Raw genomic sequence first — 24,948 nt, 5'->3', positions numbered from 1 at the left:
ATTCAGGTGATGGTGGTTCATCTCAGGATACCAAGAAAGGTGATGGACAGCCCAAGAAGAAGGGCAAATGCCATTACTGTAAGAAGCCAGGTCACTACATCACAGAGTGTAGGAAGAGGATTGCCAAAGAGAAGGCGAAGGAATCTGGGATGTTTGTAAACGATGCCTCTAAAGCTCCTCCGGAGACTGCTTCCTTTGTTGAAGACAGGGATTACTGTTTCTACACATGCAGTTATGATGCCTCTTGGTCTTCATAGGCACTCAATGTGACTGAGCATGCATGTACTTGGTATTTTGATAGTGGTGCTTCAAAGCATATCACATCTCGTTTTGTAATGTATGCCCTGCCCCTGTTGGCAAGACCGTTCAGTGTGCCAATAATGCTTCATATCCAGTTCATGGCATTGGGGAGATTCAGCTCACAGCCATTGATGGCTCTATTCTTCGCCTTACAGATGCCTTATATGTACCAGGGATAAAGAAGAATCTGTTGTCCATTTCTTCTTTAGCACAGTGTGGTATGCAAGTCAACTTTGATGATGACAAATGCATGGTTAGAGACAAAGCTAATGGAGTAAGAGTGAATGCATTATAAGTAGACTGATCCACTGGTTGAAATGCATCCAACTGATAGAGTCCATGACATAATGTACCAGTAAGCATCAATGTCAAAGCAGCTATGGTTGATGCGGAGTTATGGCATGCTCGCATGGGGCATGTAAATTTTGGTAGTCTTATGCTTATGCAGTGACATAACATGTTGACAAACCTACCTCTTATGGAGAAGCCTCCAGATCACATATGTGAAGGATGTATTTTGGAAAAAATGCATCGGTTTTCCTTTCCACGTGATCAGGCTCTACGAGCAACTGCAAAGTTGTAACTTATACACAGTGATCTTTGTGGTCCCATGCAGACGAAGTCATTAGGAGGTTGCTTCTATTTTGCTACATTTATTGATGACTTCTCTCGTATATGCTGGGGTCTATCCGTTGACACAGAAATCACAGGTATATGATGCATTTTTGGCCTTTGTAGCACTTGCTGAAACAGAGTCAGGATGCAAGGTTAAGACCCTCCGTTTTGACCGAGGGGGGGAATATGTGTCACACATGTTGAATTCCTTTCTTGAGAGTAGACGTATCAAGCACCAGTTTACTACTCCTTATACTCCACAGCAAAATGGGGTTGCAGAAAGGAAGAATCGGTCACTCATGGAGATGGCCAGATGTATGTTAAAGGCAAAAAAGCTACCACATATCTTTTGGGTGGAAGCTGTTATGTGTGCTTGTCATATTTTGAATCGATGTCCCACAAAGGCATTGGTTTCCATTACTCCTTTTGAGCGCATGGCCGCAAGCCTTCGGTATCACATTTTCGTACTTTTGGGTGTCTTGCATATGCACACATACCCAAAGAGTTGAGGAGGAAGTTGGATGATAAAGTAACAAAATGTATTTTTGTTGGGTATAGCCATGAGAGCAAGGGCTACCGGTTATATGACCCACTGTCCAAGAAGATATTCACTAGTCGGGATGTGATTTTTGATGAAAAATCAGAATTATCCATGGCTAGTTATGATGCAAATCAGGCTGAAAATGATGTGTTTGAAGGCCTACTACCTATGGAGTTTCATTCCACAGTTGGTGATCCAACCCATGAGGGTGCAGGGCAGCCAGCTAATCATGAAGGTGGTGGAGAAATTCAGCAGGAGATTGAGCTAGAAGTTGAGCCAAATATGAGGCAACAGGCTCTACAGGTCAGACATATACCTAGATGGTATTTGAGGACATTACAGGACATCACATCCATTTCACATCACATCTCATTCATTCACATCCCGATTCACAACACATCATGTCACATCTCATCCATTCACATCTCATCCATTCGCATCCCGATTCACATCACATTACATCACATCTCATTCACTCACATCTATCAATTTCACATCACATCACCTCTATCCATTCACATCCATCACATCACATTCATTCATATCCATCACATTCATTCTCCTCACCATGCCATCACATACATTCTATCCACACTACATCACATCACATCTATCCACAGCATATCTCATTCATCCCATCCACATTACATCACATCCCCATCATGTCTCATTCATCCACATCCATCATCTCATCTCATTCATCCACATCCATCCAATCGTTCACATGTACGACTACCCACATCTATCCGTTCATTCATATCTATCACTTCACATCCACATATATTCATGTCACATCACATCTCTTTACATCATATCACATTCTTCTGAAACCCTGGAATGCTGGGTGAGACCACAGTGATAGAGGGCGACGTGTTAAAAGCTAACTGGGATGGGTGGAAACCATACGCAGGACCCAAAAGAGGTGCAGGCAGTGATGACTGCATGCCAACACTAGTAGGAAGAGGTATGGGTTGGGAGGGAGGGTTTTGAGTTTGAATTTGGGCAGTATTCCATAACACATTAGGAGTTGGAACAGAAAGTGAACCAGAGGAGAAAACAGTGTTACCTGCTTGAACACCGGAAGTCGGAGAATGAGTTATACTCCTAGATCCTCTTGTATTAGGGTTCACAAAATTCCAGGGATCGAGGGTATTTGATGGTACCGTTTGTTGAACCTGTGCCACAGAAGAAGATACCCATGTAGAGTTAGGAACATACGTACTAATAGGCACATACGAACGTGACGCGGTCATCGACATAGATGATGATGGATCTCCGAACGATCGAGGAGGTACGTGTCCTTCCTAAGAAAGAGCCCCATACCGAAGTCCAGTTTGTCGGCTAGAGTGAGAAGCAGAGCTCTCCAGTTGAGACTGAATACCTGGGTCCAATACTGGCACACTGGCTGTGGGCATGTATCCTCCTCTGGAAGTGACGGCTGATAAGCTTGGAGAGAGGGTGAGTGGGTAAAAGTAGGTTGGTCGTCTCCCAAAATGAAAGACCTCAAACATGGCTCTCCAGTGAATAAGGAGTTCCATCCTCTGTGTGATCTATATCGGAATAAGGGGAGTCAATATCTGGTATAAAAAGCTGATCCTCCGGAATCGAGGGTAGACGATCCATGGTGTGTTCTTTCTAGGTCCTCGATCCCTTTGCTCACGATTGCTCTGATACCATGTGAGGGCAAAAGAGACCAAAGAACCAAATATATGAAAGATCAGAGTAAAACACAATATGCAATGGTGTTGTGAATATAAAAGATGAATTCCAGTACAGGAGCTCTATGTGAGACTCCGGATAAGCAGAAAGAACTGCTGTCCCATAAAACGAGGTCTCATTTATATCTGAGAATTAAAGTGCCCAGCAAAGAAGTCGGCCAAACAAAGAAGTCGGCCCTTTTTGGGCTGCATGGTTTAGGTACATTTTCACACACAACTTAGCTTCTTGTAGGGTTTTGCTCCTAGGCAAGCCCTCTGCTGCGATGCCCATGACTCTTGCATGTGCATCCTCTCCAGCATAGGCACTTTGCTGTCAGCTACCAGAGGATGTCATGCTATGTCCATTGGTTTTGGCCCTTGCTCATTGGTCGGCTCAAAGGTCAAGTACGTGGTCGGATTCATGTGTTTGTAAGGGCTTTTGTGCCAGTTCATTGTAATATTTTCCAGGCGCCCAATGAGCAGCCCAGTGTGGATAGAGTTCTTGGGTTATTGTGTGAAAACACGTAGTTGGACATTATTATTAGGCTTGGTAGAGTTGGTAGCCAACTCACCAACATTAGACAATATAAATAGGAGTCTAGACCGAAGTCATATTTGATCATCATTGAGTCATTGAGAGCTCAAGAGCAGGGCTACTAGTGAGTATATCTATTTCAGCATTGTACATATTTCATGTTAGTAAGACATGGTAGATTAGTGCCTGGCTGGAGTGATGAAATCTCTCAATAACTCTCTTATGGTTTTTTGCAATATCTACTAGTGAATAAAGTCTTGCTACTATGTATTGAGCAAGAAGAAGCAGTAGTTTGTGCATGGGTTTAAGTCTCTGATTAGGTGCTAATTGCAATCAATCAATTCATAAACATGCTTCCGCGAGCACCCATGTCACATGAACCACCTTGCTTGGGTTTTAGTCTGAACACTTTGAGGTTCTAGTTTTGCATGGAGCAACTGAACAAAAGAGCAGAAGCAAGCAAGTCTTAGGCTATCACTTGTAGAAGGACTGGGAGTCTCCTTTCACTCCCAAGGTCACTGCGAAACGTTTCACTATCAAAACGAAACGATGGTGAAATGATTTATTTTGGACAAAACGTTTCAACACCAAGTAGGTGGACAATGAAATGTTGGACCAAAACAATCATATACATAAAATGTGAAGGTACTGGCCAATAGTTATAAGATGATATTAGCATATTTATCATCAGTAAACAAAGAAGACATACAAAAGAGAAGAGAAAAGAACAAATAGGATGAAAGAAGAGAAGAGAAAGAATTATAAAAGCTAAAAAGAATACAAAATCACAACCTTTTTCCCCACACGAAACGATATGGTTTCAATGTGCACATGAAACGTATCAACATAGAAATGTGAAACGAGTTTCAAAGCCACCAAAACGAGTTTCATGGCCTAAACACCATCATGGAACAACTTGATGCAAAACACATATAGAAGAGAAAGAGAGATAGCTGAGTATTCAATATATTCATAATGTACAAAAAGGTAGTACAACAATCTTACAACCATAGGTTGCCTTCATGAAAAGGTAGTAAACCCTATTCTATGCCCAAGTCTAAGACCCATGGCTGGAATGAATGATCTAATCAATGAGCTACATGCACCTTTTATAGACCTTGGGAAGTCCTAGTGGATTGGCTGATTGCTGGTCGGCTAGGTCTTGGACACGTATTCCCAAAAATACTGCAGCCGAGAGGTGTCTCCTTCCAGCGCTGGCCGACAGCCTTTTGGTGTCCTTCACAAGTCTTTTCCTGCCCACTCAAGCATCACATGCTCCAAAATTAGGTTCTTATCTAATTCTTTTATCTTTTGCGCTTCAAGGTTAGCTCTGAGATCAGCCTTGCACATGTCTTGCACATGACATCCCCCTCTGCTAAACTTGATGACGAGATTCTGTTCTTTTATCTTTTGCGCTTCAAGGTTAGCTCTGAGATCAGCCTTGCACATGTCTTGCACATGACATCCCCCTCTGCTAAACTTGATGACGAGATTCTGTTCTTGGATGACTGTCATCATCCCATTGTCTATTCATGGAGTCCCAAACTTGTCATCTTTCCCTTCTTGGCAACCTTTTCACTGAAAACCCCGCCCAGTCTCCAAATCCACTTTAACTCCGATGAAGATATGTGCCTCTGTTCCATCTTGTCTCCTTTCCATTCTTACCCTGTCCCTGAACACTTTTTTTGGTCTTCTTTCCTGAGTATGAGTACGGCACTTCCACTAATTATCCTCCCTTGGAACCATTGCCTGAAAGCCTTTCTTGGTGTGACCCAAGTGGGACCCGACTCACAGGACTACCATTCCCTTGGGTTTTGTGGAATACCACGAACCAACCTCCTAGGAATTCTTTAATGTCTTGGGTTCCTTTCCTTGGACTGTGCACCTTCATCTTGGGTTTAGCCTTGCTGAGCATGATGCTCTGATACCAATATCACAATCTTCTTTCAGCCCTAAACACCATCGTGGAACAACCTGATGCAAAACGCATACAGAAGAGAAAGAGAGAGAGCTGAGGAGTTAGAATATTCATAATGTACAAAAAGGTAGTACAATCTTACAGCCATAGGCTGCCATCATGAAAAGGTAGTAAACCCTATTCTATTCCCAAGTCTAAGACCCAATCATGGCTGGATTGAATGATCTAATCAATGAGCAACATGCGCCTTTAAAAGACCTTGGGAAGTCAGTCGGCCAGGTCCTGGACACATTCTCAAAAACTTACCAAAAAAACTTAAGAGAAGATCTGGTAGGAAAACTTGCATTTGTGAGTCCCAGTTTCAAGGGTGGCAGAGTTAAGACAGCACCAGTATAGCCAGTTGGCCAACCTGTAGGTTGAGCACTAGACCCATCTGCAGGCTGCCTTTAAAAGGACCTCATTGCAATACTTGAGGATTCTCTCTTGCCAATATGTTTAGCACCGATTCTAGGAAGTGCTTCCAGAATCCACTAGTACTATGCCTTTAACCACTTAACAGCAATGCAGTACATCTTAGTACGACTGTGCCTGTGTCATGTGCAAGACATGGCTGATCTCAGAGCTGATCCTGAAGTGCAACAGATAAAAGAATGAGATAAGAACCTGATTTTGGAGCATGTGACGCTAGAGTGGGCAGGGAAAGACTTGTGGAGGACACCAGAAGGCTGTCGGCCAGCGCTGGAAGGAGACACCTATCGTATAGTAATGCTACAAGTACCAGGAAGAGTATATGCATGCCACAGCTATGTAAGCTTGATCCCATTGCTCACTGTTATTAGTCTCTCTTGAGAATAGTAGGTTGAACACCGCAGAATATTCTGTTGGGAAAATGTTCTTTTATGTCTATGTATACTCATTTTTAGTGCAATGTAAGGGTCAAATTTTGAGTTATTGGTATAAACTTCCTCAAAGAAAAATTACCAAGTAAATCAGCATGATGTGTCTATTTTTCTCTTATTCTTGTGCTCAACAGGTGTAGGGATGTCTGGAGAGGAGCAGAGGACTTCAGATCTGCATCTTCTGCGTTTAATCTGGTTCATCCTTTGGGCATTTCTTCTTTTTGTAGGTATCAACTATATAGCCACTGTCTAGAGTTGTATAATTAGTGTCTAAAACTATTAACTAATCTTGATCTTCTAATCGATATTCTATACAATTTAACAATGATTCTAAATGTGTAGTTCTTAACATTATGATTGTTACCAGGTTTCAAACTGTCAAACTCATCATGCATAGGAAACAATAGCTTTGGCTACTTTCAACCAACTTGCGCACATGTATGTACAGACTCACATAGAAGCATGCATGCATACATATGCCAGTGCTCAAAAGACAAGAAGCATGCTCAACTTGAATAGGTTGCACGTAGGGAGTGTAAGTTATCCACCACTGCTGTTGACTATCTTGGTGTGCATATTGAAGAACCGTAGCATGGTTGATATATACGTACGTACGGATCTGCTCCGTACCGTACGGCCGTACTGTACGGATCCGTACGTGAGGTGTTTTTTTGGCTGAAAATCGACGTGCGTGTCTGAATGGGCGCCCGCCTGGCGGCTGGCCTTTGGGTACATACTAGGCCTTTCAACTTTGATTATTGGACTCCAGAGAGCGTGCGTTACAGAGAGGCGAGAGCAGAAAGTTATCGAAAAAGACCAGGCGACCACAGCGTTGGAACTTTGGCGCCAGGCGTGCGTGTAGGTAAACTGAGCATCTTCCTCTCTCTCTCTTTCTCTCCCTCTTGAGTCTTATCTCTTTCTCTTGCATATGTGCTGCGCACTTGGCAGGTGCAGACAAAAGTCTCAAGAGCCATCATGCCTAAGCCAACTAACCCGTATTGGCAAGAGCACACCAATGTCATCCGCATTGTCAACACGCCAGGGCAAGCTGGATCTGGCACGCGACGATGGCAATGCAAGTATTGCAACTTTCAGCTCACCAGTACCATTTCTCGCGTCGTTATGCACTTGACAGGCATTGGCACAACCAATAACTGTGCAGGGTGCAAGGCAGTACCAAAGGACATTAGGGATAAGTTGATTGCTGAGAATTTTCCAGCAATGGGTGCAGGGAAAAAGGTGAAAGGTAGTCAAGACACAGGATGCTCTCCATGATGCACTCTTGGGAGACTTGGGTGGTTCTTCACAGGTTCAGGAGGGGCAGCCCACTGGCAGTAGGAAGAGGGCTCGTACCATGCATGAGCAGCAGGACTATGTGGAGGATGATGGAGAGATGCATGCACCAAGGCAGACTACCTTGCCTTCTCGAGTGGCCTCTCTTTCTTGGGTGAAGGAGCGCCAGAAAGTGGCTGAGATGGAGATTGCTCGCACTCTCATTGAGTGCAACATCTCCTTTCATGTCTTGAGGACTGAGCAGTGGCAGAGGATGGTCAGAGCCATAGCCCAGGTTGGACACACAGAGGATTGGTCGGGGTTGGAATACAATAAGATGCGGACCACTATGCTTGAGGAGCAGAAAGCATTGATAGATAAGGCATTGGTACCAGTGAAGGCAGGTTGGGGGCAGTTTGGGTGCACCATCATTTCAGATGGCTGGAGTGACATTCGTAGGCGACACATCATTAATATTCTTGTGTCGTCTTGCCTTGGCACGTACTTCTTGCGTGCTGTTGATGCAGGAAAGGCTGGAGAGCGGATTACAGGTGAGTTTATCTATGAGCACATCCGGCAGGCTATACTTGAGGTTGGCCCAGAGAATGTGGTGCAGGTTATTACTGACAACGCCTCCAATTGCAAGGCTACGGGTGAGACGATTGAGGCAGAGTTTAAGAACATTGTTTGGACTCCATGTGCAGCTCACTGTCTTGACTTGTTGATGGAGGACATTGGGAAGTTAACATGGGTGTTGCCTATTGTTTCCGATGCCACAAAAATGACTACTTTTTTCCGCAAAAAGCACAAGGCATTGGCTATCTTTAGGAGTCACAGTACACTTGACATGGTGCGGCCCTTGAAGACCAGATTTGCATATATGTATCTTGTGTTGCAGCGACTCTATGCAGTGAGGGATCCACTTCTACAGACAGTAGTGGACCCGAAGTGGAGAGAGATGCATCACGCACAGGAGGAGTCCACTAGATACATACAGCGGCGGGTGCTTGATGAGTCCTTTGGTCGGAGGTGCAGGCTATGATAGTAGCATTGCAGCCAATTTATGTGTTGCTGCGTGTCACAGACATGGAGGGCTTCACCATGGGCCTAGTCTATCATCTCTTCTCAGAGATGAAGACACACATCAGAGGCTGCAGATCACTGGCGCTTGATCGGTATGTACTTGCTTCTGTAATGATTACTCTATTAAATATTTAGTATAATACTATAATCAAAATTCAGCCTGTTAACTAATGTTGCGTCAATGCTTTTACAGTCGGGAAGAGATCTTGGCTATTGTAGACAAGAGATGGACATTTATGAGTCGGCCCATTCATGCGATGGCTGCATTGCTTCATCCTTTCTACAAGAAGCCAACTCTTTTTAATGACAGGAGTCTACTAAAGGGCAAGGATGCGTACATTGGCTTGATTTGCGAGGAGGATGAGCAGTTGGACATTGATGCAGAGCTCGCTAGCTATGAAAATAATTTAGGGTCATCCTTTACTAGAGCTGTGGCGTTGAGGCCGGAGGCAACGAAGTTCTCTCTTACATGGTGGCAGAGTTATGGAAGACAAGGTCTTCCAAAGCTCACTCGTATCGCTTTACGTGTTCTCTCACAGGTAAAGTTTTCTATCTTTACATTTTCCATACATGTGTTATGGACCTGGGACCATGGTTCATTGTCCAATGTCTATTGTCTATGACCATGTCCAATGTCCATTGTAATTTGTCACCATTGACACGTCACATTGCACATGTGACATGCAGGATTGCTCTGCTGGTGGATGCGAGCGCAATTGGAGCGCTTATTCGCTAATTCACACGAAGATCCGTAATCGACTCAGCACTGCACAGCTAGAGAGATTAGTCTACTGCCGAGCAAATATGAAGCTTGTGCGAGATTACCACGCTTTGGGGACACCCAAGCAGGTTAGAAAGTTGAAACTTTGGGCTAGCGTTTATACATATTACAAGCGAATATTTGTAATTACTAATTACTACTTTGTACGCTGTTAATAATGTGAACACTGAATTGCATTTTGTTTTTTAACAGACAGATCCATCAAAATTGAAGTTGGTCTCGGAGGGGAGTGCAGAGGAGACTGAGCAGCAGCTTGTGAGAAACGATCAGGAGGAGATTATTCGCATGCTGCACAGAGAGCTGGAGAGTGTGGATCGACGTGTTACGAGGTCACGTGCGCGAGTTCTCAGTCTCCCGTTAGTCGGGCGAGATGCAGATCCAGAAGTTTCACGACGAGAGACCATTCGGCGAGAAAAGCTTCCTGTCCGTACTCCTCGGAGACGGGCAAATGAGGCTGTTCCTCTCATTCAGCCTACGGAGGATGATGATCCAGGACAGCAGAGTATGATGGCAGAGCCAGAGTATGATGAAGAGGGCAACGTCCTGACAGATGGGGACTTGCTCTCTTCAGGAGTGTCATCATCCTCATCCGATGAGGAGTTTTGAGATTCAGAGAGTAGAGTCTCGAGAGTCGAGTTGAGACTCTTTGTTATTGCTTAGTGTTTTTTACTTTTGAGTCTTGACTCTTGACATCAGACATTTATGATTTGTTATTTGTATGCTCTAGTATGAGCCTTTTAGGTTGACATCAGACATTTGTTATTTGTATGCTCTAGTATGAGCCTTTCTACGTCTATTTTGTCTAGACAGCCATTGTGTCAAGTATATGATGTGTGTTTTGAAATTAGTACATACTACATGCAAAGTGGTTTATTTTGATTCTTGAATGTTTTAAACTTTTATGTACCTTAAATGTAGAAAGGTGTTGAATGTCCTATTGTTTGCCAATGGTACGTATTTTTACGTACATAAAAAATTTTACTGTACGGAACACCGTACAGTACGTACATATACGCAACGTACAGTACGTACACATCAACCTTGAACCGTAGTCTCGAGCCTATCAATGCAAAGCTCAAATTAGGGAGGCGAAGGATACCCACGTTTATTCCCAGTGTTTCTTCTGGAGGAGACATGATGTCATTGATAGAGAGAGAGTATCAGATGTAGATTATCTGTATTGCAGAGGGAACATGAAATGTACGCTGATGCCTAGTAGATTGCAGATACCTTATGCATTGTCAGGGCTGAGCTTGGAGCAGTGAACAGAGTTTTGCTATCATCCCCAAGGAGTCATTTTGGACTTCGATGGGAAATAGATCAACAAATGCTTCTTTGCTATTCATGGTTTATTCATAGTAGAGAAAGTGTAAGACAGTAGCAGGACACTTATGGTATACTCCACTTGAAGCCTGACATGGTTGAAAGGATTGCTTCCAATTTTTATAGCCATCTCCTTACAAGAGAGGCTGATATACCCCCCACACACACCCCCCCTCTCCGTGCCCTCCTCCCCCCCCCCCCTCCCCCAGAGAGAGAGTGCTCATACCCAAGAGAAAGAGAGTGTAATAGAAGATTTGGGATTTCTTGCCTTAGATGATCTTAGAGGACATGCGTGCTACAATTGACGGCCCCTTCACCATTTGTCGAGTCCCGGCTTTTCTCAGGACAAACCTCCCTTTATCTGAAAAGGGGTATGCAAAAAAATGGAGCCTTTTATAAGATTCAAGGCTTATTTCATACATTGAAGGAAAGAATGACACAACATTTATTTCAATCAATTTTGGGGGACCACCGAGTAGAGAACCCATGATCCACATACATCAGCTTTTAAAAAGCCCAATCATAATCTTCCTTCTTTAGAGAAAGATTATCCATGACAGTAGCTGCATGTTCTACTGCTGAGGATGCTCGTGCTTCTTGGACTTCTTCTTCATCTTCTCCCATCAGGTTTCATGCACCTTCTCTTGCTTCTTGGCCATCTTCTTGAAGCATCTATCCTCATCTGGTTGTTCTTTTCCCTTTCCCCTTTGTGAACATGGCCCTGTCTGACTCAAAGGAAATCTCAGATTGCTCTTTGTGATGGTCTTCGTCTATGAGAATTGCAATTATCTCACATACGCCATTTCCCGAGTCACCCTTAGTACAATCAGGTTTCAAAGAATTTTGAAATCTCTTCTATACTTGATAGAAGCACAACTTTCTTGTCATCTTCATCCATAGCGACTCCCAAAGTTTCTCTTTCATTCATGTTTAAGCCGATTTTTTTTTTTGCTTAAGGAAGACTTTGGAGTTAATGATTTTATTACCGAACACGTTTTTCAACTTGTCCCATACCTTCTTTGACTTTTGGTGAAATCCACATGGTGAATCGGGTTCTCAAACAACTTGAGCCCGATGAGAGCCATGGCTTTGTCATTACGGTCATTCCACATGTCCACTCCATCGCTTGGTCTGAGGTCTGTGCCATTGACCACATTCTAGACGCCGTCTCTTATCATCAAGAGACACATCTTTATTTGCCATGTTGGGAAGTTACTTCCATTGAATTATTCAATTGCCATCTTGGCTCTGTTGGTATCCACGATGCTGTACTTGAAAAAAGCCCAAATGTTATAAATGCTAAAGTGCGTATTTGGACATGTCATGTGATCTGTCGGGAGCCTTGAAATAGTGTCGAACTCCATGACTGTGGCACTTGTAGGCACATGTCATCGAGGAAGCTTCTCTTGCTGTGAGTGCCAGAGGCAAGGAGGCAGCATCAAATGGGTGTGTGGCTGCCATGTGTGGTAGAGAACAAGCCAGGTAGGGGACGCAAAGTCAGCTGGCAGACAGGTGAAGGCCCGCGTTGGCAAAGGCATGTGAACAGTTGGTGGAGGCAGGTGGTGGTTGGGAGGTGGAGATATGCCCACTAGAGATGCCGATTGGACGGAGGTGACCAGGCAGAGGCAGGAGGTTGCCCACTAGAGGCGCCGTTTGGGCGGAGGCGGTTGTCTAAGTACTAGCAGTGCCAGCTGGGCGGAGTAGCAGGCCGAGGGCCGGGGCAGAGTGTGCGCCCTGCATGTTGTCCATGTTCGCTTTGCATGGTGGTCCCAAGTGGTGGTGTTGTGCCGACAGTGAGGTGGAACATATACGAGAAAGAAAGAAAGATATATTAAGGTCTACTAATGACCCAATGGGCCTATGAGACCAAAGTGATACAATAATGTCCATGGCATATCTCATCATGGAATGGAAAATAAAACAGAAAGAAAACATAAACATAGCTTCTCACTGGGGTTGATAGTCCATACTATGCATAATGGAGTTGATAGTTATATAGTCTTGTGGGTTGACTACCATGAGTATATAACATGCACGTTCCTAAAAGGTGAATTTGGTAATGTTCTTGGATTCATCTAGGTATATAATTCAGGCGTGTTAGCGGACATGCAGATTTCACATTGTGAAGTTTTCGTTTGAGTTGCGGCCAGTTGATATTGTGCTAATTCTTTCTATCTTTAGCGGTGCATTTGCCCTATCAACTACTTATTTGCTGTACTAATTCTTTCTATTTGCTACTTCCCTTAGTGCTAGGCTTCATTATGGCTGAGTCTGCCCTGCATCTCTGGAGGTTTGACAGAAACTCAGTACGAAGGGCTTTGTGTGAATATATGCTCTTATGTGTGTGTGTGTGTGAGAGAGCATATCTTGATACAGTGTTCTACACCCACTATTGGGCACTGATGTCGTTAGTGAGGGTGAGAGAGCCCGGACACTTACGTGTCCAGGAGGCCTAGTGTGGGTAGGGGGATGTCGTAGTATCTAGTCCATACTATGCATAATGGAGTTGATAGTTATATAGTCTTGTGGGTTGACTACCATGAGTATATAACATGCACGTTCCTAAAAGGTGAATTTGGGCATGTTCTTGGATTCATCTAGGTATATAGCTATCTCATTGGGGTGATACAAAATCTTCCATGGAAACTCATCGTGGAATACTAAAAACATAGAAACATGAGAGCAGCATTAGCTGAGAGAGAAAACATGGTGAAGCTCGAGAGAGCATATGTTGCACGATTCAATGAGATGATTGGTTAAACTCTTCACGAGTACATGCTTTTGTAGGTTGGTAGCCTTATCTTTTGACCCTTAGGAATCACACACACTATACTAATGACATGTGGCATACTTATCCTATCTTCTCATAAGAGGTGGTTCACACCTTAAGAGGTGGTTCACATACTGTTAGAAATAGTGCCCAAACATGTGCTGAATTTCCCAAGGTTGTTTTAGCAATTATAGGAGTCATTTAATAAAACACTTTCACCAGGCATAAAAGGGGAAGCTCGAGAGCATCTACTTTGATTGAGAGAATCAAGGAGCTAATTTCGTGGAAGATTGTGGAGGAGAATATGCAACTTGCAGATCTAATCAATGATGTACACCGCTTGAACCTTTTGCCTATATGAAGGCACATCTAATACAAAGCAAATATGCGTGTTTTTGTCTACTGTCATTCCGCCTCATTATTTATTTTGTTAACCTCGTATCCCTAATCATGCTTCCATTATCACCATGAAGTATTTAGCTTTTGATCCATTGTAGTTTTCAATAAACGGTATCAGAGCCAGACACCGTTTCTGCTACGTTGCTCTCTACCGTCACCTCTGCTGACTAATAAACAATAGCAGAATTGTTGCCTTCAACTACTACAATTATTGTAGCTCCCTTGTTTGCATCATTGTCGTTTTGATCTGTTGTTCAACGTTCTTCTTCAGCTGTGCTTCTCTTCAATAGCCCATGCCATCAATGATCAACAACATCCTCTGAGGCAGTGCCTCCTCCAGCCATTGACATTCAGCAGACGTCAAAGTTTAGCATCCGATGTTAGCTTGCCACTTTTGCATAGTTGCAGCTCATAGCCGACGTCTTTTTAGCTCCTCACGGTGCGCTCAAGCAGCCAAAATATTAGGTAAGGAATTTTCATCAAGTCTTCCTCAACAAACTGATTTCAACTGATCAGCTGATTCCGACTGCCCGGCTGATTCGGACTGTTGAGCTGATTCCGACATGTCTTGTTGATTCCAACTTGTTTTGTTGATTCCGAGTGACTTGGTTGAATCCGACATGTCTTGCTGATATCGAATGATTCCGATATGTCGCACTGATTCCGTCCAGCTGATTCCGAACCTGCTTATTCCAAACCTGCTGATTCCGAACTTGCTGATTCCGAACTCACCTTGGCTTTCTTCATGACTTATAAGTAATGTCCACTAGTAGCGAGAGTGTGGCTGAAATCATTAACATTCTATCTTCTAAGAGTGAAAACTCATCATTATCTTCAGTCAACCAATCCTCCAAATCTCCGTCGAGCACCTCTAGGAGAGAGAAACTGCCCATTAGAAGAAGAATTAATAGAGCTTCTAGAAAAGTGTGAAATCCAAAGAAACCCTGGTATTATAAAGAAGACATTAAAATGGGTTTCAATCCTTATCTTGCATCAAACCTTTATTTGTATGGAACAAGGGATATGAAAGAAGATATGGGCTATTAACTTTCTTGTGGAGATTACTTTAAGTGGTTATAATTATTTAGTTTAAACACTTGTGTTTTTTGAGCCAAACTTGTGAAGCATTAGATACTGCCCTTGCTCTTGTAGGTAAGACCTTGCTATGGGTCCTAGTGAGGTGAGAGAAAAGTTTGGAGGGGAGAACTTTCACACTTGGCAAACCAAGGTGAAGTTTAATCTCATGAAAAGGGCTTGTGAAACAACTTTCATTCTTGGCAAAACAAGGTGAAGTTCAATCTCATGAAAAAGGGCTTGTGGAACATTGTTCATGGAAAAGAGGAAAGACTTACTACTAGAGAGAGTAGCCCACAATGGGATTTAAAGAATGAGAAGGCACTAGGCATTATAGGGGAACACTTGGTTGACACTTTTGTACATCACATTTACACTTGTGATGCATCTCAAGATGCATGGGAAACCCTGGATAAATTATTTGTTGCTACTTGTAAACACTCCAAGATTAGTCTTCTATTGAAGTTCTTTGGGATTCAAAAGGACTCCACAACTACTATGCCTTCCCATGTTAATGATTTTAAAAGTCTCTTAACACAACTCATAGGAATCAAGAAGGAAATAGAAGATGATGAGAAAATTATTGTGTTGATTAAGAGCGTGCCACATCTTGATGAATATTCAACCCTTGTCACAACTCTTTTAAATCTTCCTACTCTATCCCTCATTGACATTGAAGCTTCTCTCTTGGAAGAAGACAAGAGGATTCTAAAGAAGAGTGAGCATCTTATTGATGGTGCTTATTTTGTCAAAGGGCAAGCCTCATCCTCGAAAGCCACTCCCCAAACCAAGAAGATCTTCAGGTGCTTTGTGGCAAACAAGGACATCTTGAGGATTTTGTTTTGCAAAGAAAAAGGCCCAAAAAGCCTATATTGCTGAAGAGAATCAAGAAGAGGATGCTTCATCGAAGGCCATCCATGAGGCCAACCTTTGCTTTGATGACTATGATTATGCTTTTTGATGGTCATGGATTCAGCCCATTCTACTCTCACATCTTTTTATTTAAGCTTCTATACTCTTTTTATGGCATTGTAACCCAAGAGTTTTTATATGATGTACCATCTTTTATATGGGCGTCTATGGCTTAGTGAGATAGCCATCTTTATGTATGGCAAACTCACCTTGGTCATCATAACCATTGCATCTCCAACTTTGTACCTACCTTTGATTGTGGGAAGGCATTCTAGTTTGGTCATCTGAAGCCTTTTTTTAACTTTACCCATGTTCGGTTCATGGAAGGGTGTTAGAAATAGTGCCCAAACATGTGTTGAATTTCCTATGGTTGTTTTAGCAATTATAGGAGTTATTTGGTTAAACACTTTCATCAAGCATAAAAGGGGAAGCTCGAGAGTATCTACTTTGATTGAAAGAATCAAGGAGCTAATTTCATGGAGAAGATTGTGGAGGAGAATATGCAACCTGCAGATCTAAGCGATGCTGCACACTGCTTGAACCTTTTGCCTACTTAAGGCGCATCTAATACAAAGCAAATATGCGTGTTTTTGCCTATTGTCATTTTGCGTCATTATATATTCTGTTAATCTCGTAGCCCTAATCATGCTTCCATTATCACCATGAAGTATTTAGCTTTTGATCCATTGTAGTTTTGAATACACACATTAGGCTTCAAATCCTACACCCTGTCCCAGATGTACAACATCTTCTTCGATAGTACATCATTGCTCATGGGGATGCATAGCAGAACAGAGGATCTGGGTTTCTACATCCCATCTCTTGGGAAGATTGAGGAGAGGACTAGTTTGTGGTACATGGGGTGCTATTGCTTAGCTTGCTTATTTTGGCCCACATATTTTCTTTGAGGGCAAAGATTCTGATCATGTCATCTTGGTTTGTAGAGGTGTGGCTGAGAGGTGTGCACTTTAGGATATTCCTCGGATATTATTCACACCCTTCTTGGATAGTGGGATCGATTGATAGGAGACTCATACCACATGTGGCAATGCCGTGCGGACTTGGAGTAGTGGCCCCTTCCTCACGAGTAGGGATGGTGACATCACTTGGCACTAGACCTCCCCCCTAGATGTAGTCTCCCCCCGAGAGTGGCCATCCTTGGAGGGAGCAGTCCCCTTCTTTTTTGAGCATTCTCCCTCTCTCTCTCTCTCTCTCTCTCTCTCTTTTTGGGGGAGGGGAGGGGGGGGGGACCGGACTTCATGGCAGCCGCTCCATCTACCCTATTTGAGATTGCCATGAAATGTTGTCTATCTGTTGCGGATGTCTAGTTCCTTGCTTCCTCAGTGGCCCCCCTCAAAGCCACTGCTCGAATTTGCAAATTTGTTGGCCACAAATGAGCTTGCGAATAGCTCCTCGCTTCCTCAATGATGTCCATCCATGGAGAGAGCATCCCCCTTCTTTTTTGAGCATTCTCTCTTTCCATCCATGGAGGGAGCATCCCCCTTCTTTTTTGAGCATTATCTCTTTTTTTTTTTTGGGTTTTTTTTTGGGGGGGGGGAGAGAGAGAGAGAGAGAGAGAGAGAGAGAAAGAAAGAAAGAAAGAAAGATTTTATTAACGTCTTCCAAAAGACCGAACTCGGCCTATGAGACAAATCGGAGTACCTGTATGGGGTATCCTCTGTCATCCCAACAAAATGAAAAAGCACGAGAGAGAGAGAGAGAGAGAGAGAGAGAGAGAGAGAGAGAGAGAGAGAGAGAGAGAGAGAGAGAGACTTCATGCCAATCGCTCTAGCTACCCTGTTCGAGACGCCATGAAATGTTGTCTATTTGTTGCGGATGTCCAGCTCCTTGCTTCCGCAGTGGCCTCCCTCAAAGCCAGTGCTCTAATTTGCAAATTCGTTGGCCACAAATGAGCTTGCAAATAGCTCCTTGCTCCCTCAGTGACATTCCTCAAAGCCACTGCTCTAATTTCCAAACACGTTGGCCACAAACGAGCCTGCGAACAAATACGTGATCTCTTGTAAGCTTCCCTAGTCGACAAGCAAGGGCATATCTTAGATGTCCTATTCGTCGAAGATCAAGTTTGACTCACCACTTATCCACTGTGGCAATGAAAACCGTGTGATCGAGCCCACTTGCAGTGTACTGTGGGGGGCTCCCAGATCTACTTTGTCGAGTGAGAGCAAAGGAAGACTTGCTAGTGGCGGTTACAGGGTTCCCCGTCTCGGTTTGCTTCCTACACCTTTCTCTTGGCGATTGGGCGCTTCCTGGGTTAGGTTCTTGACTCCTCCCTCACGGGGTTGCAAAGGTAGTTGGGCTCTTTGCCTCTCTGGAGAACCATCCTTGCAAGTTCCCATGCCAAGACCCCTTCCCCGCCCCCCCCTTCCCAAGCCCAAGCTCAACGACATTCTCTTCTTGCAGTCGGTGGAGTTTTCTAGACTGCTTGGGCAATGTTTTGTTTGCCACCAGATGGGCCACCTAGTGTGGGCACGTCCGTGTAGGTGTACGAGCACGGGACAATCATTGAGTCTTGGTCATAGAGGGCCCTAGTGTGCCACCTAGCTACAATGCTCCACGATAGCCTCATCCTCACTAGCAGCTAGCCTCCCCTAGCCACTCCTTTAGATATGTTCTTGGAGAGCGAAGACCTCAGCAGGCTTTGTAGCTGCCCATTGGGCAGGGGTGGCGGACTGTAGACAGGTAGTGATGTGTATGAACACACTTAGTTCGCCGGGGCACTTTTTTCGTCACTAGGAGGTTTTTTCCCCTGTGCATGTGTACACTCTCTTATCCACTTATGAGGTGTACTTTATCTTTTGTACTTGGACACATTATCATTCAATCCATATGTAACTATTTGGCCCTCCTAGCTCTATTTCACATGATGAAACCCATGTCTGGACACCAGACAGGTGGAAGAAGACATGGGGACAGGGTCCATAAGGTTTGATTAAGAAAAAGCATCATTCTTGATCAAAAAGCAAGAAAAAGCAAAAAGTCAAACAGGGTTGACCACGAGCCAAGGGCACCATTGGAAAGAGGAGACTGAGCCGGACCAAAAGCTAAAAGCTGCTTTTTCAAAAAGCTACTCCAGGGCCATAAAGCAAGGCCTTGAAGCTAGAAAAGCAAAACAAGAACTTTTAACTAAAGTTGAGAAATATTTTATCATTAAAAAGATCAAAAGCAAAGTAAAAGGCAAAAGCAAAGCAAAAGCATCACTTTTTGGCAAAAGCAAGGCTTCCCTAAGTATAAAAGAAGCATGAGTCTTTCTTGAGCATCATGTTGAAGAAGAACCACTTCATCGTGTTGCCATCTTCGTTGAAGCATGGAGATCATCTACTTGATCATGAACCAAATCATGGAGTTTTTCATCGCTGCCTGCTGATTCACAGTACCCTATCAATTGTAGTGCCATGTCATTATATGTCCGTACGGCTATACGGATCAGTACATCAGAACGGAACTGTACGGACTGAAAATTTCAAAAACCCTAAAAATTTTGGAAACCCTAAACTGCTTCAAAAACCCTAAAAATTGCTTTGGAGGTTATCGCCCAAAAACCATTAAAACTGGTTTTATATTAGTTTTCTTGCCAGAAAGCGCTTTTTCATGGTTTTCTTCATCGATAAGGTTGTAGGAATTGTGGAGATTACTCATGGGATGAGTGAGTGATATTTAGACTTGGACTTGGATTTGGATTTGGACTTGGACTAGAACTTGGACTTGGATTTGGATTGGAACTAGAACTTGGATATGAACTTGGACTTGGACATGAACTTGGACTTGGATATGAACCTGGATTTGGATTCATTGGACTTGGATTTGGATTCATTGGATTTGGATATTGGATTTGGTACTAGCCTGGTGAGAGATACTTGTGGGTCATCCCCGTGGTGTGCTCGGCATCAGAGATCTTGTGCCTTGACACCGATTTCGACTTAGGGATTCTACATCGACATATTTGTTTGCTTTTGTATTCATTATTGTATTGATTTTGGCCAGCGTGCCCGTGGATTGTCCTTGAATAAATTCTTGAAAGGGGACGTGGCTTGTTCCCCGCTCGGTGTAGTGTACTGTGCAAGATCCCTATTCCCTTCTTTCTCCCCCCTCTCTACATCTTTATCTCTTGGATACATGGTTGAGTCTGTCTCGGCATGCCCCGCTGGGCTTACAGCGGTATCAGAGCAGGATTCTCTTGAAAGTTTCTTCTTGGGGTGAGAGAGCCACGTCGAGAGTAGAAGGAGACCAATGGCCTAATGAAGGGAACACCAGTACATGACTTCAAGATGGAAACTAGGGCTATCGATCCATTACTCATGTGACCACGGCCATGGCATCAGAAGAGTACCATGACTTTCAACAATTTAGACAGTTTCTCCAAGATGAAGAATTCCTACATTGGAGAGCCAGGAAGATAAAAGATCAAAGAAGGGCTCGAATGTTTGAAGATTTCATCAAGGATCGAGCCACCGAAGCCGAAGGAGTTGAAGTTGCTGAAGCCTATCCTTAGGCCAAAGGAGTCACCATTGCAGAAGAATCTAGAGATACCCGCTCTATTTCTCATGAAGGAGACAAGGAAGCTACTGTTCTCTTAGTTGCATTGCAGTTTCCTCAGGATAGGTAAGGGAAAGGAAGGCAATGAAGCGAGAGAGATCAGAAGATCATTAGATTGACATCATACCAGGAAGTTTGACGAATGGTTTGCAATGGTGCTTAGCCCATTGCATGTTTCGACAAATAAAGCCGTGGAATCTTTGTGGACCCAAGTTTAAAGAGAATCCTTTGAAGCATTGAGACTTTATGCTAGCAAAGGACCAGTGTTGGTTATTCTAGACCTTTTTGTGGTTGAACATGATGAGATTGCATTGGAACGGTCTTGAACCAAGAAGGCCATGCTACGGCCTATGAACGTCAAAGACAACAAGGAAGTAGATGCATTATCTTGGAGACTCTTGAGCCATGCGGTTTCTATGGGTTACCATATGGATTTCACTTTGATGAAGGATGCTTATGCTACCAAAGAGGATTTCAAAGATGTTTTGGAATAGATTGCAGATTAGAGATTTGGTGACTTTTTTATGTCATCAACAAGTAGGGTTTTCTTATGATACAAACCGAGGTTATGTATGCCACGAGGAATTGAGGCCAAAGTAATGGAAGAGTACCATGCTCCTCCCTACATGGGGCACAGAGGCACCTTGACTACACTTCAAGATTTGGAGAGCTACTTCTATTGGCCTACTATGAGAAAGGACATTGAACTTAATGTTTAAGAATGTTTTGTCAGAAGGTCAAAGTTTGATCGACAAAAGCTAGCCATTGAATGTTCTATGGGAGAGTATTGTTATGGATTTTATCTTTGGATTGTCCAAGTCAGGGCATGATGGTATATGGACCTCTGCAAGAAACTAAGAAGATGAACCGTGTATCTTATCGGTTGGACCTTTCAGATTACTAGTGGATATATAATGCCTTCCATGACAATTTATGAAAACCATGTACAAGTTTACCCCCCAAACCCCCCAAAGGAGTGTGTATTGAAAGATCCAACAGGGATGGAATAGCCAGAACATATTATGTTTCATTCTGTGATGAGAAAAAGAGAAAAGACGTGGTAAGAAAGTCTCTTGGAAATGGTCAGTATATCGACGTCTTATATTGGACTGGAATTGATTATTATTCTGCTTATAATGACTACTTGGACATGCTCTAGTTTGGGTGGCAACGATGCTCGAGAGTCCAAGGAGCAAGATTTGTATTTGGATGGCAACGATGCCAAATGACCCATTGGACGACAACGATGCTAGATGACCCATTGGACGGCAACGATGTCCGAACGAGATTTGTATTTGGGTGGTAATGATGACAGATGATCCATTGGACGGCAATGATGCTAGAATGAGATTTGTATATGGGAGGCAACGATGCCATATGACCCATCAGACAGCAACGATGCCAGACATATTGGACTCCGTAGTCGGGCGGTCATTGGGACCAGATGGCCCAGATGGCTGTATTAGATTTCGTAGTTGGGCGGTCATTGCGACCAGATGGCCCAGATGGCTGTATTAGATTTCGTAGTCGGGCGGTCATTGCGACCAGATGGCCCAGATGACTATTGGATTTCGCAGTCGAGCGGTCATTGTGACCAGATGGCCCAGATGACTATATTGGACTTCGCAGTCAGGCGGTCATTGCGACGAGATGGCCCAGATGACTGTATTGGACTTCGCTGTCAGGCGGTCATTGCGATGAGATGGCCTTGATGACTGTATTGGATTTCATAGTTGGGCGGTCAATGCGACTAGATGACTATGCAAGAATTCTTGGGCAAGCCTATTGACCAGATGGCTTTTAACGAAAGTATGAGCGGTTTCCCTCGGGAGCCACGTAGCTCAGCACAGTTTCCAATGAAACTAGACACGACAATCCATGAACAAGAGGATCATTGCTTGTGCATTGCATATTGATGTATGTTTGAATTTCTTTGATTTTGTGTGTTGTTTTTGATGTGTGGACAATGCTTGGATTTATGGCATGTGATAGTTTAGTGGGTACTAGACTACTTGGTAGTACCTGGAATGCCCAGTAGATGTGAATGATGCATATTTGTTTGTTGACTAGCTTCTGTCTAGTTTTTGTAGAAGGTAAGTATGCATTTATTATATCTAACACGTGACAGGCCATGAAGATGTACCATCAAGAACAAGGACATCGGTGAAGGAAAAAAAGGCATTGAGAGGTTGCCAGATGAGCAGATGACACCACAGATATGGGGAAAAGACTAGATGCACAAGCTCACCAGATGGGGCTAGTATTTTGAAACATATGGAGGTACATGATGTATTTGGAACACATGGATATACATGGAACATATTGATGTGCTTGGAACACTTGCAGTCCGTAGTTGAGGACAATTGTCATATGAGAGGGAGGGAATGTAACTATTTGGCCATCCTAGCTCTATTTCACATGATGAAACCCATGCCCGGACACCAGACAGGTGGAAGAAGACATGGGGACAGGGTCCATAAGGTTTGATTAAGAAAAGGTACCATTCTTGGTCAAAAAGCAAGAAAAAGCAAAAAGTCAAACATGGTTGACTGCGAGCCAAGGGCACCATTGGAAGAGGAGACTGAGCCGGGCCAAAAAGCTAAAAGCCGCTTTTTCAAAAAGCAGCTCGAGGGCCAAAAAGCAAGGCCTTGAATCTAGAAAAGCAAAACAAGAACTTTTGACTAAAGTTGAGAAATATTTTACTATTAAAAAGACCAAAAGCAAAGTAGAAGGCAAAAGCATCACTTTTTGGCACAAAGCAAGGCTTCCGTAAGTATAAAAGAAGCATGAGCCTCTCTTGAGCATCAAGTTGAAGAAGAACCTCTTCATCGCGTTGCCATCTTCGTAGAAGCATAGAGATCATCTTCTCCATTATCATCTACTTGATCATGAACCAAATCATGGAGTTTTTTATCACTGCCCATTGATTTAGAGTATCCCATCAACTGTAGTGCCATGTCATCATATCTCCGTAGGACTATATGGACATGTACCAATTGAAAATTTCAGAAAACTTGGACTTGGACTTGGATTGAAACTAGAACTTGGATTGGAACTTGGACTTGGATAGCCGTGCTAGTATGGTCCCGATCCTCTGTTGTAATCTCCGCCGGTGTCGAGATGGGCCTCTCATCTTGGGGCGCCTGGACCGCCCCAGCTCTATAGCCCGATCAATCAGTGTACCTCTGGTGCGGCTATACTCTGGGGTTAGCTGCAATGCCTGCTGGCCTGATCGCTCAATCTCTGGTCGAAAGAAGTCTATAATCTGCCTCTGTAGGTGTCTCTCTCTCAAGAGAGAGAGAGAGAGAGAGACTGAGACAGAGAGAGAGTGAGTGAGGCTTCAGCCTTGAAAGTTCAGGGAGAACTTGAGTGTGAGGGTGGGTGGGGGTGTGTGTATGTGTGTGAAGCTTGAGAGAGTGTGTGAGGGAGAGAGTGTGTGTCTTGAGAGGCTAGAGCTTGCTTGTGTGAGAGCTTGAAACTTGAGACCTTGGCCCTTGAGGCTTGCCGCTTGAGGGAGAGATAGTGGGTGTGTGTGTGTCTGTGAAGCTTAAGCTTGAAGTGTGAGAGGGAGTGTCTTCTTATAGGGAGGGAGGCAAGAGAGAGGCTAAGGCCCAAAGCCTCAAGGGCTCAAGGCCTATGGGCCAAGGCTAAGGCCCATGAAAAGCGCCCCCCCCCCCCCCCCCCTCCCCAAACGGCCAGAAAAAAACGGTCAAAAATGCGACCGTTGCCCAAACATTAACTTGGGGCGTTCCCATGCAGCCATTCCTCACAGCCGTCCCCTCTTGGATCCATCCCCGGAACGCCGTCCCTTGTGAGGGACGCCCAATTGGGGACGTCCGTCCGTCCCCGTCCCAAAGTGTTCCGAGGATGGCGTCCCCCTGTTCCAAGGGTCCGTCCCCTCTGTCCCATGTGATTATGTATTCTGCCCTTGCAACCTGCGATTGATAGAGCAGAAAGGCATCTCCATTGAGCCTTGCCAAGTCAACTCTGACAAGATTGATATCACAAAGTCATGGTTAGTTAGTACGAAAGGTACGGTACGGTACGGTACGATAAAATACGGTACTAATTGGTACCTTAAAATTTTTTGAGGTACGGTACGATATTAGTACGTTTTTTTTTTAAAAATACTTCCTAAACTTAAAAATTGTAGACAAGAAGTTACAAAATAGTAGAACCATGAACATAATGTCATCATGCCATTAGAGTACAAAATTGCTACAAAAGGATAGGCCAAAAACTCATGGCATGGGCGACAATACATCATCGATACTA

General features: G+C 43.8%; 1 protein-coding gene across 5 annotated transcripts in view; it reads left to right on the top strand.

Annotated features, from left to right (window-relative positions):
- The window catches only part of LOC147611801 (magnesium transporter, putative (DUF803)), a 105,528-nt gene that overhangs the window by 66,381 nt on the left and 14,199 nt on the right, over positions 1–24,948 (top strand). For 4 of the 5 annotated variants that reach the window (XM_086783641.1, XM_086783642.1, XM_086783640.1 and 1 more), the window contains exon 4: positions 6,640–6,728. In XM_086783641.1, coding sequence (XP_086639767.1) covers positions 6,640–6,728 — 89 coding nt within the window. Of the gene's footprint in view, positions 1–6,639; positions 6,729–9,547; positions 9,710–9,833; positions 10,681–24,948 lie in introns of those variants that run through there. The other variant, XM_086783643.1, reaches the window with a different exon arrangement.

The sequence above is a fragment of the Cibotium barometz genome, chromosome 46 (genome assembly GCF_041138505.1).
Source record: "Cibotium barometz isolate CiBa-2024 chromosome 46, ASM4113850v1, whole genome shotgun sequence".
Classification (NCBI taxonomy): domain Eukaryota; kingdom Viridiplantae; phylum Streptophyta; class Polypodiopsida; order Cyatheales; family Cibotiaceae; genus Cibotium; species Cibotium barometz.
The sequence above is the reverse complement of the archived record's forward strand: the minus strand, read 5'-3'. Positions and strand labels throughout refer to the sequence as shown.